At 34.9% G+C, this 18,310-nt stretch overlaps 2 protein-coding genes across 3 annotated transcripts; one reads left to right on the top strand and one right to left on the bottom strand.

Annotated features, from left to right (window-relative positions):
- Positions 1–1,241: 1,241 nt before the first annotated feature.
- LOC139844726 (cytochrome b5-like) lies at positions 1,242–6,033 on the top strand. Of its 2 annotated transcripts, none has more exons than XM_071834945.1 (4): positions 1,242–1,334; positions 1,469–1,592; positions 5,409–5,475; positions 5,558–6,033. In XM_071834945.1, the coding sequence occupies exons 2-4, from the start codon at positions 1,506–1,508 to the stop codon at positions 5,827–5,829; spliced, it is 426 nt and encodes a 141-aa protein (XP_071691046.1). In that variant the 5' UTR covers positions 1,242–1,334; positions 1,469–1,505; the 3' UTR covers positions 5,830–6,033. The 2 variants fall into 2 exon arrangements, with proteins under 2 accessions (XP_071691046.1, XP_071691047.1); XM_071834946.1 differs by having other exon boundaries at positions 1,259–1,334; positions 1,464–1,592.
- Positions 6,034–11,833: 5,800 nt separating this feature from the next.
- LOC139839751 (uncharacterized) lies at positions 11,834–12,442 on the bottom strand. The gene is made up of 2 exons (XM_071829902.1): positions 12,089–12,442; positions 11,834–11,996 (listed from the first exon to the last, which is right to left on the bottom strand). The coding sequence occupies exons 1-2, from the start codon at positions 12,435–12,437 to the stop codon at positions 11,980–11,982; spliced, it is 366 nt and encodes a 121-aa protein (XP_071686003.1). The 5' UTR covers positions 12,438–12,442; the 3' UTR covers positions 11,834–11,979.
- Positions 12,443–18,310: the final 5,868 nt, after the last annotated feature.

Below are 18,310 nucleotides of genomic sequence, written 5' to 3'. Positions count from 1 at the left end.
GTTAGATCATGAGGTTAATGAGATTAATTTTTCTAATTATCCTCTAATATTAAATCCTAGGAGGATTTACTGTTCACATAGTTATTAGAGTCATTTTACACATTTTGTTTATTTATTCGGTTCTTGACATGTTACAATTTTGATTGTTGACATACTACCCTGGACCTGAATTAGAATATGGACCGGAGCCATTAACTACATGCCCAACATCAATCATGTTATTACAATTAAACGGCCCAATTGATACTTTAAGCCCATTAGCATCTAGAATTTTTGTCTCATCCTGATTTTATATACAGTACTACTTTTCATGTATGGGCATTTATTCTCACAAACTACTTTTTGATCCATATACACTTAATTATCTATTTTATCCTTAATTATACTTACAATAATAATGTACGTTCAACTCTCTAGGGATATAACTGTGATTTTATGAGACAAAAGTGTAGATGAATCAAAAAGCGGTGTGTGAGAATCACCTCCCTTCATGTATAGATATTTAACTATTACAATATTATAACATATAATAATATATTTAATTGATATTTGATCATACATATAGATTCTTATATGTTATATATAATACTCCTATCAAATCGTTCAAAATTAATATATAAAAATAAAAATTAATGTCATAAAAATTTCAAGATATATAATCACAAGTTACATATAATTGTTTTTTTTAGATCTACGATTTATTTTTATATATACCAAGTGTGGTGAGATTTTGTTAATGTTCACGATGACAACTTTGTAATTACTCCTAACTTCGAGAGTAATTTGGTTTTTTTACCATTTCTTTTTAACTACTTTTTTACATTTCCTTTGTTCACCTTTGTTTTTCATTTCCCTATTTTTTTAAACGTTCAACTAACTATCAGTTAAACCTTTTTTTTTAAAAAACAATCAACGTTCAACTAACCAACTGTCAACTTTTTTTTTAACCGTTCAACTAACCGACCGTTAACCGATCAAACTTTTTTCACTTCCTTTTTTCACCTTCTTTTTTCATTCCTTAATTTTTTAAACGTTCAATTAACCAGCATTTAACCGTTTATTAATGTTTAGTTAATCGATCGCTAAACATACAAATCTAACCCGCGGTGAAACGCGGGCCTTTTTATCCTCGTCAATATTACAAAAGTGCCTTTCTTTTAATTTACAGGAGGGAAGGAGAGACTATACAAAATTATTGGGCCATAATTGAAAAATTAAGTATATGGTAAATGAGAGTCCTTTATATACTGTAGCAAAGCAAAGAAGTAGAGCCACTTGAAGAATCTACCGTAGCAGCCTGCACCTGATCAAACTATTCGGGATCTTCCTGTTTGGTATCCTTACCTCCTTTCCCCTTTACCCTTTTCATTTTATTTTTCAAACCTTTATTCGATTCGATTGACTTTTGTTTTTTATTTATATATAATTAATTATTATAGTTTAATTATGTTTCTTTGGGTCAGTGTAGCTGGGCAGCTCCGGTTGCAGATCCGATCCGATCCGATATGGGTTCAGAGAACAAACTTCTTTCACTTGCGGAGGTTTCAAAGCACGATAACAAAAACGATTGTTGGCTTATTATTTCTGGAAAGGTATTAACTTATTTTACATTTTTCTTCTTTTTTTTATATGATTTTTTTTTATGTGGTTCCCAGATCTGTCTCATCAGTAGTTATTTTATTTTTTTATTTTTTTTTTTTCTGATATCTAAGTCTTCAATTATTACAATTTCTTTGTTACTGTATTTTACTTTGTTAGCAATATGATGGTGGTAATGAGTAGAGTTAGGTTTTAACTTTTAGCTCATATTCATCAATCAAAGTGTCCCAATTTAGGGTTATCTTTATGGCTGTGTGTTTTTTTGTAGTAGCTCATTGTTTTGGATTGGATCCATCTATGAATTCTAATTTCAATGTCGCACCTAACGCCATCTTTATAGTTCTGGACAATCGCAAGAAATTAGTATCATTAAACGGAGTATTATCCAGAATCGTACCAGGATTATCTATTTATCTGAACCAATAATGTGTAACGGACTGTGAATCGAATTTATCGTATTTGATTCTGTAAATGTTTGACTGGATTCTGGTTTTGCATTCGACATCAAATTAGGTCGTTTGAAACTCCTGAATCTGAAATGATCTTGAATTTTATTAGATCATGGTTAATCAAACCCTAGTTGAACAGAAGTTTGATCAGTTTGATTAATTGATGAACAAACATGAAGTAATCCTGATATTACACATTGCGAAAACAATTAAGCCTGTAGCTCTGATACCATATGAAATGCAGAAATTAATTCATCAATTCGACCATAACTGAACAGTATGAACAAACTTTATTCATCTTATGAATCGGAATTACAAAGAGACATAGAATATGTACGATTCTTTTATACAACCTAAACATAATTCACAGTGATTAACAACCTGACTAATTTGCAACAACTTTTACATATTTTACACTTTACACTCTTATAGTTTAGGTATTTACAGTTCAAGTTGAACTTATATTTACTTTGTATAGCTGCTAATGAACTTAATATTGTGGATATGAGGTTGTTTGTGGGGTCAATCTTACCTGATCAACCCGTTTTGAATAATTGAGCTTGTGTCATAGTAATACTTCTAAGTAATACAACTATAGTACAATTATAGCAGTATAGTGCATACCAAAAAGTGTTCCTTGATGCATATCCTAGTTAGGAAATGGTATCGTTTTAATTTTATTATATGCTGCAATTACAGCCCTGTAATTTTGCTGAAAAACTTGTGTAACTACTGACATAATGTAATTTTGACTTCAAATGACTATAGCTTTCATAGTGAAAACAGTCACGAAGATGAAGATTTAAAGGAACATTAGTTTTTGACTGTAGTTTATATTAAAGGAAGCATTAATGTATTTCTTGAAATGATTTTCTCACCGCCCATTTGTCATAACTACCTTAGCTCTCCTTTAATACAATTTATACTTTATAAAGAAATAGGGTACATCTTGAATATATTACAGTTTTTAGACTTTCTATATTTAAACTCGTGTTATTGTGTAACCACCTAACGGCTCTAGTTATTGAGTCGACAGCAAGCGTCGATTTATTAGCGACTTGACTGACTCTTAGAGCTTAAATTAAAAATCTGGCAGGATTTAAAACCCGTGGAAATTTGATTTTAAAATTTTCATGGCGTCTCAATTTTATTTTATTTTTAAATTTTTTTTTCCTACTTATTGGCCGGAGGTCCACTGGGAAGCAATCTCTCTATCCGTCGAATAGAAAGAGGGATGACTTTATCTACTTTTGAGAGTGTTTTCACTCGGTGGAGAAATGACTTGTTTTTATACTCGGATAGGGGAAGGATTGCCTATATCTCACCTCCCCCATACACTACTTATGTGGTATTGGGTTTTGTTGTTGTTGTTGTTGTATTGTGTAACCACCTACTATTCCATTACGTATAGCTAAGGTTTTATAAGTCGCAAGTTGGGTCGAGTCGGTCGGGACCTTGGAGGGAGTCATGAACGATTCGGGCGTTGACCAACGTTGACCTTTAGTAATAAATAAATTGAACACATATATATTACACATAAATGTATCTCACATAAAACATAAATATTTCAAATATAGATATAGGACACAAAATCTAATCTTAAAAATAAAATTTTGACCAACCTTGACTGACTATGACCGACTCATACCCGACTCGGTGCGGCGCAACCCGCCTCATATCAACCTACTTTGACCCGACTTTTTAGCATTGACCGACTTTTTAGGCGTGGTTGGTGAACAGGACGGGTTAGTCCCCAAACTGACGCGTTGGCCGACGTTTACAACAATGCGTATAGCTCCTACTCATCTTCTTCACCACCATTGACCATACCCTAGACAACAACGCGTTGGCCGACGTTTACAACAATGCGTATAGCTCCTACTCATCTTCTTCACCACCATTGACCATACCCTAGACAAGCCAGAAGAGTATATCGACATTACTGATTCACCGCTTGAATAAAATTTTGTATTTTTCTGCATTGTAACGGTAACCCGCCAGGGTAGACAAACTGACTTTTATTTTGTTGGCTGGAGGTCCTCACGGAAGCAATCTCTCTACTATGGAGTAGAGAGGGGATGACTTTCTCTTCCGGTGGGTGGAGAATTTTTCTCAACTCGTGGTTAGAGAGACTACTTCTCTTCTAGTCTAGGGTAGAGGAAGGATTGTCTACATCTCACCTCCCCATACCTCGCATGTGCGGGATTGGGTATTGTTGTTGTTGTTATTCTGTATATAAATTTATTTATAACCAATGGAACTCTACCAATATAATTGTAAAGTGGATGTTGCATTGCTAGTGTCAGTATACCAATTTTGTTCTCAGTTGAAAGTAAAGAAAAACGATTCTTAATATCCATTTGGTTTAAATATATACTCCACTAAGTTGCAAAGTTATGTAGAGATTTTGAGGATTTAACCCCTAAGGACAATTAATTAAAATTATGAAAGATAACAATAAAATTATAAGCTATCACAATCAGGTTTTGTTTTACTCTAAAAGGTTTTTCAATGTATTTTGGTTACTAGGATTAAGGGATATATAATGTGTGCCTATCGTGCACTTGAGGTTTGGTTTTGCATTGATACTCGGCTATCTAGAGTTGGTACAAAAGGGTGTCCGGAACTGACTAGCGATTGGTTCGATGTCCACGATTAACGAGTTTAAGTGAGGTCATTTTTCTCTATAATCCTTGCTAGGGTTGTAATCAAGCCAAACATCTACTATTAGCAAGTTATAGTGAGCTTGTTTTTCTCTACGTTTAGCAAGGCACACCGTACAATGATATATTATTTCACCTTATTTTAAATTCGGAGTAGCACACAACGAGACGTTCTTTCAAATTTGTCCTAATTGAATCTTAAAAGAAATTTTAGGTAGTTAATATTGTTTTCGACAACCCAATAGAAAGCATAGAGGTAAGTGGTGAGCCCACCTAGGACTATGGCACATAGTCATATCATAAGTGCATATCTTACTTGCGTTAACATGTTATGGATATTATCTTGTTTTTGTCTATGTTGGGACTTGGGTTTTTGTTTATGAACGTTCAATATTGATCGTTTCTATTCAAACCCGGTCCGCCTGCCCCTCGGGATGGTTTAAGGATCGGGTTCCTGCAATGCGATTCGGGTTTCCTCCCGAAAGTGCGTGTCTGCATGGCAAATGATCGTAAAGGTGGTTAAGTCTCTCTGGGTGGTGCCGACAACTTGCCTTTAAAAAAAAATAAAAAATAATATAGATATGTTGGACCAATGTATTTTGGTTACTAGGTCGTGTAAATATGTTGGACCAAATGATATTGTGAGAATATAACTTCATATTTTTGACATATTTTTTTTACTGTGATATATATATAGGTGTACGACATCACTCCATTTTTGGATGATCATCCAGGAGGTGATGAAGTCCTAACTCAGGCCACCAGTAAGACCACCAATATCTTCCTTCCCTCTATTTCCTGTTTAAAATCCATTGTCTATACATTTATACGTCGTCGTTTTTGCAGAGAAAGACGCAACTGAGGATTTTGAAGATGTGGGCCATAGTCAGAATGCAAGAGACATGTTGAAAGATTTTTACGTTGGCGATATTGATGTCAGCACCATGCCACAAAAAGGACAATACAAGCCATCTTCAAGCTCGGGTTCGGGATCTAAAGAAGCTTCTGAGAGCTCATCCAACACCACGGCCATGGTGGTTTTACCCATAATCATTTTGGTGTTGGCGTATGCCCTTTATTATTATGCCACAAAAGATAAGGTCATTAGTCAGGCCTAAATGGAGGAAGATTTGGGTACTTAAAAACTATAATATCGTTCTTGTAATTCTGTAGCTAGAAGGATCTCTGTCTAGCTGCTCATATTATGGGATTTGATGTTTATGTTTACTTTGGTTTATCATTGAAGTACCTATGAACAAGATATTTATTGTTTATGTTGGACCTAAATGCCTTTTTGATAAGTGCCCGTATAGCTTGGTTTATCTGGGTTGAGACCTCCATCTATTCTATTCTACTCTAATATTTAGCTAAAAGTATGATGTCATAAACAAGGCTTTACATAGCTTAAAAAAAATCAAAATAAAAAAAGAAAAAAAGATAGGGCCTTTGATGATGTCATTAAGGAGGGATTAATTTTTAATTAAATTAATTAAACAAATACAGGAAAAAAGAAAAAGAAAAGAAATAGCGTGGCATGCTGCCTTTCAAAAAAAAAAAAAAAAAAAAAAAATAGCACGCATGCTTTTGAAAATCGGCTTTTTACGTTACCAAGGGCTTCACCAAATTACTCCTGCTCAATAAAATTGGTACCCTCATTTTTCCCAATGAGCTTGCAGAGATTAAATATGCTTCTTCACAAACAAAAATTACATCTTTCAAATCTCCAATTCAAAAAAAAAAAAAAAAAACTACTCAGATCTTCGCCTACTCGATAGTTCTGAATGAATTAATTGATTCCACTACTTGCGATTATGTAAAATAATTAGGGTTTTTGAATTGTTGCTTTTATGTTCTTCAACCTGCGATTTTGGAGGCAGATAATGGTTCTTTATGTTAGGATTAATACTATTTCTTCTTCATCTTCTCAAAGGTTATCTTAATCTTCCTTTCTATGAGCTTCAACAAGTAATCAATCTTTTGAGTTTATGGTTTTTGCAGGTTTGAAGAATGATACTTTGGAAGCTGTGGTTTTTGAGTGGGGGTGTTCAAGAATGGAATGTCATTCTTAATAAGTTTCAGATATGAGAAGGGTAAGGAAGCAAGAATTACTATAAATTTTGTCTATGATTTTACAGACATGACAAAATGGGCGGGTTGCGTTGAGTTTTGTAAGTATGAGCTAGGAGCTATTGAACATAAAACATGTTCAATCAACTTCATTTTATTATGATTACTACGTTCTTTTATCAGGTACACCTCAATGTAGTTCTTCCTTACTTATTTTAAGAGGCTCAAATTTCAAAAGCTTCGGTGCAGGTAAACCTTTTCTAGAGGTTCAAGGGTTCATGTGGTTTTATGTTCATGGGTTTCCTATCTTCATGTCAATAGTCAATTTTCGTTACTGTTGCTTAGTACTCTAGAGCCTTTTGGATATGTCTTATAATTATAAGGTTCAAGTAATGGGTTATAAAGTTGAATTCAATGATGGAGAGACATTTCTATATAGGATTGAGTTTTAGCTATTCAAGTCTTTTGCAATGCATATGAATGGAGGCTGCATTTTGGTTTTTATGCATAGGGTTCTTTAGTGGAATATTTAGCATTTTAACCCATAAGATGTTTTAGATTTAAGTTTGAGAGCAACATTTTGTTGGAGTATGATACATACATAAGGCTAGCGGAAGCAATTTAAAACTTACAAAATCATACTCTTCCAAAGGATCATTGTACAAAATTTTAACAAACGAAACATAAAATTAATAAAGAGAAAGATAAAGATTACAACCTTTGTAGTCTTTGTTGAAGATCCTAGCTTGGAAAGAACCCAAATGAGAGCTCCTCTAAACGATTAACACCCAAAGTTCCAACCTTGTTTACATTTACACCTTTTAATTCACCAACACCCTTTTTCCCTTATGTTTTCAAAACCACCGAAAAGAACACACACTTGTGTGAAGTATTTTAGATCTTTTTTTTTGTTAAGCTACTGCCTTTTCTATTTTTAAAATTGACAGAAACTTAAAAAAGGAATCTTAGAAACCGATACTTATCAAGTGTGCTCAATTCTTTTCTTGGTCAAAAAACCCTTTTTTGTAAAAGGAAAAGGAGAGTGGGGTATTTAAGATGCCAAGTATCGGCTCTTTTCAAGACAAGCATGCACATTTTGTTGCTTTTGAGATAAGCATGCTTAGAATTAATTAATTAATCAATTATTAATTAATTAATATCAAAAATACATTTAATTTATTAAACCAATTAATAAATTAACTCCCGATTAGAAGGTGTATCAAACAATTTACGATTAGCCTTTGTGTGTGACCGAATAGGATAAAATGGACTTTATATTATTTAATGTCATGGGCATACCTTCGGAATATATGTACCACGGTCAAATTACAGTTGAAATGTAACCAACCCGAGAACATATTTCCAACAGACTCCCACTTGCACTGACATTAATAATATTGGTTAGTCTTAAAAGACACACCATGTGTAACAACTAGTCAGTTAAGTTACACTCCTATATTTTGATTTATATCAATCATCCTTTTGTTCTAGATATCTATATGAACGTGTGACATGGTTAAGTGTCAATCATCATCGTTCAAGATTATGTTTCCCGATTGAGATTTGTGGTGATCAAATAGACTGCAATTGCATTAATTCAGTCGTAGCATGGCCATGCATTTAATTTAGCACAAATCAACGAGGGGCCCAGAGATATCGCTTCAACTCGCTAAAAGAAGAAGGAACAAATTGCTTCAACTGTATAGACATCCACCACATTCCATAATGTACCCGATCTATTCCCTTATGACTGGCATTTACGCACAGCGTTAGAAACAGGTCAAAGTGCAACACAGTTTGTGTCAGGATTCCTCATACATATCCACTCTAGGATAAATGATGTTGCCATCTTAGAGCTTACTTGTGACTTAAAACCATGAAGTAGCATCTAAGTGTGGTCATTCCAGAACCTTGAATTAACTATCAAGTTCCTCATGAATGTAGTTTCATATAAACCTATATTACTACACTTCATAACAGCCTTAATTCAATTCTCTCTTCCTTAGAGAATGACCGACTGTGGAGGTTTATGAAATAATATTCATTGGAAGTTAAAACATGCAAAATGAAACATGGTAATATACAATGAAATGATCGCATCGTGCGTATAATATAATCTCAATATATTAATCATCAGATCAATTGCGACATATATTATTACCCAATGTTTAAAGTTTCAAACTTAATATAAATACAATCAAACTTTATCATTAATGACACGAATGCCAATAGACATGCTGTGAGCATCATGCTTAGTCTGTGGCAAAGGTTTGGTGAAAGGATCAGCCAAGTTATTAGTCGTGTCTACTCTACTTAATAATATGTCATTTTCTGCTACAAGTTGACGGATGTAATGGTACTTTCTGAGTATGTGCCGTGTGCGCTTTTGTGACCTCGGTTCTTGTGCCAAGACAACCGCACTCACATTGTCGCAGAAAATCTCAACAGGATCATGGATTGTAGGAACCACACCTAGATCCCCGATGAATTTCTTTATCCACATGGCCTCTTTACCAGCTTCATTTACCGCTATATACTCGGCTTCTGTCGTAGAATCAGCAATAGTACTTTGCTTAGAGCTTTTCCAAGTGACGGCTCCACCGTTCAACATAAATACAAATCCTGATTGTGAAGAGCAATCATCTCTATCTGATTGGAAACTAGCGTCAGAGTATCCTTTGACGCTCAGCTCGTCATTCCCACCATAGACCAAGAACATCTCTTTAGTTCTCCTAAGATACTTTAGAATGTTCTTGACTGCTTTCCAATGAGCTTCACCAGGGTTGGCCTGATAACGACTAGTCATGCTTAATGCATACGATACGTCAGGCCTAGTGCATATCATGGCATACATGATCGACCCTATAGCCGAAGCATATGGAGTTCGACTCATGGTAGCTGATTCCAAGTCAGAATTAGGACATTGAGACTTGCTCAATATCATTCCAGGGCTCATAGGAACACACCCTTTCTTGGAGTTGTACATACCGAATTTCTTCAGTATCTTATCTATATATGCACTTTGGCTTAGCCCAATCAATCTCCTTGACCTATCTCGATAGATCTTAATTCCCAAAATATATGATGCATCTTCCAAATCTTTCATGGCGAAACATTTCCCTAGCCAAGCTTTGACATCTTTCAATGTCGGGACATCGTTTCCAATGAGTAATATGTCATCGACATATAGTACAAGGAAGACTACAACACTCCCACTAGACCTAACATAGACACATGGCTCATCTTCGCTTCTGATAAAACCAAATTCTTTGATTTTCTCATTAAAGCAAAGATTCCAGCTACGAGAAGCTTGTTTAAGTCCGTAAATGGACCTTTGAAGCTTGCACACACTTTTAGGATACTTAGGATGTACAAAACCCTCAGGTTGTGTCATAAACACATCCTCTGTTAGCTTACCATGAAGGAAAGCTGTTTTTACATCCATTTGCCATATTTCGTAGTCATAAAATGCAGCTATGGCAAGAAGTATTCTAATGGATTTCAACATCGCCACTGGTGAAAAAGTTTCATCGTAGTCTACACCATGTTGTTGTGTGTAACCCTTAGCCACTAGTCTGGCTTTGAATGTGTGTACATTTCCATCCTTGTCGGTCTTCTTCTTGAAGACCCACTTACACCCAATGGTTTTAATTCCTGGTGTATGATCAATCAAGGTCCAGACTTGATTATCATGCATGGATTGAATCTCATTGTCCATAGCCTCCTTCCATTTGGCAGACTCGGGGCCTGTTATCGCTTCCTGATAGGTAATAGGTTCATCAGAATCTATATTTTCGTCATCACCCTCAAATACGTGTAAACTATATTTCTTTGGTGTTTGACGTACTCTATCAGATCTACGTAGGGGTGGTGGCTGTAGGTCAGTTTCTCTCTCAACAGCAGGCTCGTCGACCTCTTGAAGAGAATCAGTTCTAATATCGGTTTCCATGTCTGTTGATTCTTGAATTTCTTCAAGGTCAATTTTGCTCCCACTGGTTCCTTTTGATATGAGATCCTTTTCAAGGAAGACTCCCCTTCGAGACACAAAGACTTTGTTCTCCTTAGGGTTGTAAAACAAATATCCAAAAGAATCAGTCGGGTATCCAACAAATAAACACTTTTCGGATCTGGGTTCAAGTTTATCTTGAGCTTCACGACGAACGTAAGCCTCACAACCCCAGATTCTTAGATATGAGAGAGACACAGTTTTACCATGCCATATCTCATAAGGTGTTTTGGAAACTTTCTTGGTTGGGATGAGGTTAAGGATCCTTGCGGCAGTTTGTAGGGCATAACCCCAAAAACTGATTGGAAGCATTGTACGGCTCATCATGGATCGAACCATATCAAGTAATGTTCGATTCCTCCTTTCAGCCACACCATTATGTTGTGGTGTTCTAGGAGGAGCTAATTGTGAGATTATCCCACAACCCCGTAGATGATCACGAAATTCATCATTAAGATATTCACCACCTCTATCAGATCGGAGAATCTTAATTCTTTTGTTCAGTTGATTTTCTACTTCGTTTTGGTATGCCTTGAACACTCCCAAAGTTTCAGACTTTTGTTTAATTAAATAAACGTAACCATATCTACTGAAGTCATCAGTAAATGTAACGAAGTATCGTTCATTGTGTCTAGTAGGCGATCTGAACGGACCACACACATCAGTGTGTACCAACCCCAACAGATCCTTAGCCCGTTCACAGTTTCCTGTGAAAGGTGCCTTTGTCATTTTTCCTGACAAGCAAGATTCGCATTCATCATATGATGCTATATCAAATGATTCTAGAATTCCATCTGACTGGAGTTTAGCTATGCGTTTCTTGTTTATGTGGCCTAAACGACAATGCCATAGATACGTTTTATCCAAACCATCTTTGGAATAATCAACATTATTGATTGAACTATCATTTAGCTTTGCTGTGGTTTCCAAGATGCCTTTACAAGGACTAGCCTTGAAATAAAACATCCCGTTTTTGTGAACAAGTATTGATCCATTATCAAAACTAAAATTAAAACCATCATTAAATAAAGCATCAAAAGATATAATGTTTCTTGCCATTTCGGCACTGTAGCAAACATTAGATAAAACAATACATAAACCAGAATCAAAAGAAAGCTTGTATTCTCCAATCATGTCAACAGAGGCAACGTTCTTATTCCCCATGATTAGATTGAGCTCTCCGGTCTTCAGTTTCCTACTTCTTGTGAGTCCCTGCACATTAGTACAAATGTGAGTACCACATCCTGTGTCCAATACCCAGGAATTAGAAATAGTAGTATTGTTTAGTTCAATCATGAACATACCTGAAGGTACGGCGACTCCCTTAGCCCGTAGTTCATTAAGTCCCTTCAAGTACTTGGTACAATTGCGCCTCCAATGTCCTTTATCCCCGCAAAAGAAGCATATTGCTTCTTCAGGAGACTTGGTTTGTGGGATCTTTGAAGTAGAAGAGTTAGCAATGCCCTTAGGTTTAGGTTTGAAGTTGGACGTGCCAACCTTACCCTTGCCCTTGTCTTTGCCCTTTGCTTTGTTTTTCTTCTTCTTAATCCCACCTTCACGAATGGCTAAGACGGTAGTTGCGGGTTTAGCTTTGGCCATGTTAGCCTCAGCGGTTTTCAACATGCCATGGATTTCCATGACTGTTTTCTCCATATTGTTCATATTATAGTTCATAATGAACACTTCATATGCACTAGTCAGCGAGTTCAGGATAAAATCTATTGCAAGCTCCTGACCTATGGAAAAACCAAGACGCTCTAATCGGTCTATGTACCCTTTCATCTTTAGTACATGGACACTAACGCTACTTCCCATTGCCATTTTGCAAGATACGAGAGCTTTCACGGTGTCAAACCTTTCTTGCTTTGCTTGTTGTTGGAACATGTCTTTGAGTTGGTTAAGCATGTCATACGACCCTAAGCTCTCCATGCCCTTTTGGAGCTCTGGAGACATGGTCGCCAACATCAAGCATGCTACCTCATTAGACTCGGAACGACGTTTTTCGAACTCATCCCTAGCCGCTTGAGTAGCTCTCGATCCGGGTTCTGCCGGTAAGGGTTCCTCAATTGCCCTGATCTTTCCTTCCATCCTAAGAACAATTCTTAGGTTGCGAAGCCAGTCCATGTAGTTCAAGCCCGTAAGCTTGTCCTTTTCGAGGAGCCCTTTAAGGCAGAAATTAGTGATTGATGACGGAGTAGGATTTGTGTTTGTTGCAGACATCTGTCATATTTTTAAAGTAAGTTGTATTAGTTAGTTTGATATGTTTAATCCTTGTTAAAATAATTACCCTAGTGTTCAATATTTTTAACAATTATAATTAACAAGGCTAAGATCCATATTTCACTTATGGTAACGACGGGTTTACCGCGGATCGCCAACCATAAGCTATTTAGGTAGGTAACTATATTACCAATTTCATCCATTATGAAATTCTTAGGTTCTGCGGGATTTAGTGATAATCAATTATTTCACTTGGCATGTTTAATCCCTTCTATGCTAATCCTTTCTCGTGGCGGGTTTGCCTCGAACCACAAGTTTAGATTGTAAACCGTCCGTGATAGATACACGTGAAATCCGGCCCAAGACTCTCGGGTATCGCGAAATTCACCTCACCCTTCCCAACACCCAATTAAAGTCCGGCCCAAGACTCTCGGGTATCGCGAACTCTAACAGGTAGTAGGTTCGGATGTGTGTACTACTCATGGATAGCATAAAGTTTACATTTAAAACGGGTTTTTGTTTTTCTTTTAGCAAAAGTAGTTTATACAATTTTAAAACATTTGCTAATTATGTATTGCGTGTTGCGTTTGTTAAACCAATTTTAACCAAACCGTTTAATATGATTATTGTCCTTTTGTTTTTATACTAATTTTCTAACTAGCATGGCATCAACAAATAAGAACACAATAATAATCATGACACGCAATTATCGGTAGTATGCCTCAAATCCTATGTGTTTTTTTCGGTGAGCCAACACACGAAAAACGGGGTCAACTAGGGACATAAACCTTGTGTGAGAATAGGCTCCCACTAAAACCGCTATCTCCATTATATGCTCGGATGGGCCGCCTTGTGAACATCATCTTCGTGATTCCAATCTTGGTTGCATTATCTTACAAAATAACTATTCTATTTTCTATGCTATTACAAATACAATATGAAAATGAAATACGACATGCAAGTCGTTTAATAAATATTACATTCATCCCGAATAAATAATAAGAAAGACGACATGCAAGTCGTTTAATAAATTATTACATTCATCCCGAATAAATAATAAATTAAATCACACAACCAAACATTCACACAAGGGTCTAATAGAGGCAATACTACCGAATACATTCAATAACCACACATAACAAATGGAGTGACAACCGTCCATTTTATAAAACACGTTTCAATAAGGATTGATTTTATACAACACTTAATGGCACACAAAATAATCAATCCTTGTTTACATAACTTATGTATGTAAACTCACTTCATATTTTGTAAGTATGATTTTCATGCCAAAATCATCCAAACAAACATATTAAGTGAATCAAAAACATGTTGGAGATTTATTCATTTTAACAAGGCATAAAGTCTAAAATTAACAATTTTAATTTTATCATTTCATGTAAAACATGAATATATTTTATGTACTTTATTTTCCTAAACATTGAATCCTTTTAGTCAACATGCATGTCATTTTTTTTCAAATTTTCGGAATTCTGGCAGATTCATATATGCTACTTTAAATGGTCATATCTTACTCATTTCTAATCCGTTTTCGATGAATTTTTTTTTCAAATTTAAGTTTAATCAGTTAGCTTTCAAATGCAATTGGCCTCATACGAAAATACTGAGTTTTGAAACTCGAAACAGTCCATTAAAGACGGACTGTCCAAGCTGAAAAAAAAACTTTTAAAATGAGATTAACCATTTAACATATTGCCAAAAAACCCAAGATTCAAATATTATTTAGGAAACATAAAAACACAAATTATGATAATAGTTTTGCATGTTTGTTATGTATAATCATCTCCAAGAATCATGCATAACACATTCATCAAAACCGATTATCTTAAGAAAAAGTTTGCTAAAACGTGTACAAGATGGCTCGGATACCACTTGTTGGAGTATGATACATACATAAGGCTAGCGGAAGCAATTTAAAACTTACAAAATCATACTCTTCCAAAGGATCATTGTACAAAATTTTAACAAACGAAACATAAAATTAATAAAGAGAAAGATAAAGATTACAACCTTTGTAGTCTTTGTTGAAGATCCTAGCTTGGAAAGAACCCAAATGAGAGCTCCTCTAAACGATTAACACCCAAAGTTCCAACCTTGTTTACATTTACACCTTTTAATTCACCAACACCCTTTTTCCCTTATGTTTTCAAAACCACCGAAAAGAACACACACTTGTGTGAAGTATTTTAGATCTTTTTTTTTGTTAAGCTACTGCCTTTTCTATTTTTAAAATTGACAGAAACTTAAAAAGGAATCTTAGAAACCGATACTTATCAAGTGTGCTCAATTCTTTTCTTGGTCAAAAAACCCTTTTTTGTAAAAGGAAAAGGAGAGTGGGGTATTTAAGATGCCAAGTATCGGCTCTTTTCAAGACAAGCATGCACATTTTGTTGCTTTTGAGATAAGCATGCTTAGAATTAATTAATTAATCAATTATTAATTAATTAATATCAAAAATACATTTAATTTATTAAACCAATTAATAAATTAACTCCCGATTAGAAGGTGTATCAAACAATTTACGATTAGCCTTTGTGTGTGACCGAATAGGATAAAATGGACTTTATATTATTTAATGTCATGGGCATACCTTCGGAATATATGTACCACGGTCAAATTACAGTTGAAATGTAACCAACCCGAGAACATATTTCCAACACATTTTGTTTCTGTTTCTTTCTCCATTGTATTTTGGTTGGCAAGAGCTCATCTTTTGTCCAATGTATTGTTCTCTTTACTTTGTAATCTTTTGGATGACAAGTCTCATTTCTAATTTAAGTTTGGTTATTGTTAAATCTTCTTTTTGTCTTAATGACGTGTTTGGTTTATTATGGATGTACATCTCTCAATTTGGCCAGGCCATTCTGCGTGCATCTAAGTAATGATTTTTTGAATGTGTTATCATGTACCTAATGGTTAATAAAATATAATTCAACAATTTTTCTTATACAATCCCGTGAAACCACGGGTCCCTTCACTAGTTTATAAATAAATGGGTAAACTCATAATATTTTTCCCCTTCAGCTACCAGAGGAAGGAGTGTGTTTATCATTGAAGTACCTATGAACAAAATATTTATTGTTTGTCGGACCCAAATGCTTTAATAAGTGTCCATTTAGCTTGGTTTATCCTGTTTGACATTGTCAATATAAATAAACAGGTGAATGGATAAGATTTTCTTGTTCAGCCTACCAAAAGAACCAGGAGAGAGTCTTTTTAATCATATGTGGTCAAACTTGGTTATTTTGTGACCGTTTTTGACCCTTTACGTGGCCATCTAAATGTTAGTGAGGTTTGAACATGAGATCTCTTGTGATGATATCAAGGCTCTAATGACTATGCTAACTTGGTTAAAGTGAGGAACTTGCATCGCCTGAAATTCTGAAAACTTGGTGTAAGATGCTATTAGTGTTGTTAATACTTAATATTAGGCAGATGTAATGTAATAAAAAATATAGCATTCAGGTCATATAATCAAGAATTATGTATGCATCTCCTATGTATTGCAAGTCTTATTTTATTGGACTTTTATTGTGCGTGCACCCATTGTGTATGAGGTCTTGTTACCTAAGACCATGTGACCAAACTTAGATTTTGGGGATCGAAACATTGGCGCATTGCTAAGAAGCCACAACACGTTTAGCATCGTGATCAACCTAAGTGAATCGAATGGAGAGATCTGATTTCATACATCTCATATGTGGTGTCCCTAATGCTTAACAATGATGATAACAATGTATAATCTAATTGCAATATCCCCGACTTAACTCCCTGTATACATATGTTGCAAATCCCATACAATAAACCAGAATACTAGATTCATTATGTTGAATACCCACCAAACCATATTCACATTGGTGTTAATAAACGTGAAACATTATAACTCTAAATTTTAGGGGGTCATGACCCTCTCCTGCTCCCTTAAGATCCGTCCTTGCATCCAAGCCAAGTAACATCGGTCCATGAAGTCGATGACGGTAGAGGTACTCAGTTACTGCAAGAAGGGCTAATGATGATTGTCACATTGCAAGTATTGTATGCATTTTCTATAGATGCAAATGAAAATAAACATTGCCATGAATACATTTAGATGTGTTTAATATCCTCAAGTACCGGAAGTTACCTTCAGTTTTACTTTAGAATGAAAATACATAAACAAATTATCGTCATACCTGAGAATGATATGAGGTCATATTTTAAAATTAGCAAGGGTATAATAGTCCATATCAAATGGTTAAAGGAACCTGTGACATCATGAAATGAAAGGAAGGATAGACTATTTGTGATGATGTGCAGTTGTAGAGGAAATTGTATTTACGTGTTAATATTTATGTTAATATTGTGGGTAAAATGGGTTATTATGAGAAAGGTTGTGCAAGAATTATTGGAAGGTTGTTCGTAATATGATAAAATATGACTTGTAATTAAGTTAAAGAAAAGAAAATATAAAAATTAATTAATATCAACCAATCAAGATTTAACGAAGTACGTTGTTATGACTTATGCTCCACATCTCAAAACTACACCTCAATAACCCCCCTCACAATAGGCGTTGTGGGCATTTTTGAGCTGTCATTTCACGCCAAATATCAAAAACAATGCTTAAATTACATTGTAACGTGTAGTGTAAGATTCAAATTTTGACTACCCATTCAAAGGTTGGGATGATCCTATTTTGTTTAAGTTTAAGAAGCCAACGTATTGTGATTTTCTTATTATATACAAGAAGTAGATTGATGAACTATTTATGTTATTCAATTTTTTTTTCTGATCTTTATTACAAAATAATTTCTTTTTTTTTTCAATGGCGGTAAAATAGTTTTGTCGGTTTTCGTTTTTCTTACCTTTCTTGTTTCATTAAATTGAATGACAATGCTTTATTTTTCAATGATAATAATCTATTTAATCATCAAGAAAATGGAAATTAAAATATAAATACTCGTAAATAACAATAACACTAGGCACCCTTTGGTTGGAACTGGAGTATAAGTGGTAGAGAGGTATACAAGAGGGAACTTGTGGTTGAAAATTCATAAAAGGAACAAGGGTGGGTTTGCATCAAAGGGCAATAGAAGCCACACAAGCCATTGCTGCCCTGTCTGCCCCAAATTTTTTTACATTAAATTAAATTAAAAATTAAAACTAAAAAATACGTATAAAAAGTGCACGGGGTGTGGCCTTTCCGGTTACACTCCCCCATTAAAATTCAGCCACGTGTCCATCACTCTAACTCCCTTTGTGAGCCAAAATCGTTTCTAGCCTCATAATTTTAATTTTATTTTTAT

This window comes from Rutidosis leptorrhynchoides, chromosome 4 (genome assembly GCF_046630445.1).
Source record: "Rutidosis leptorrhynchoides isolate AG116_Rl617_1_P2 chromosome 4, CSIRO_AGI_Rlap_v1, whole genome shotgun sequence".
Lineage (NCBI taxonomy): Eukaryota > Viridiplantae > Streptophyta > Magnoliopsida > Asterales > Asteraceae > Rutidosis > Rutidosis leptorrhynchoides.
Note: the sequence above shows the minus strand (reverse complement) of the source record. Positions and strands in the feature narration are given on the sequence as shown.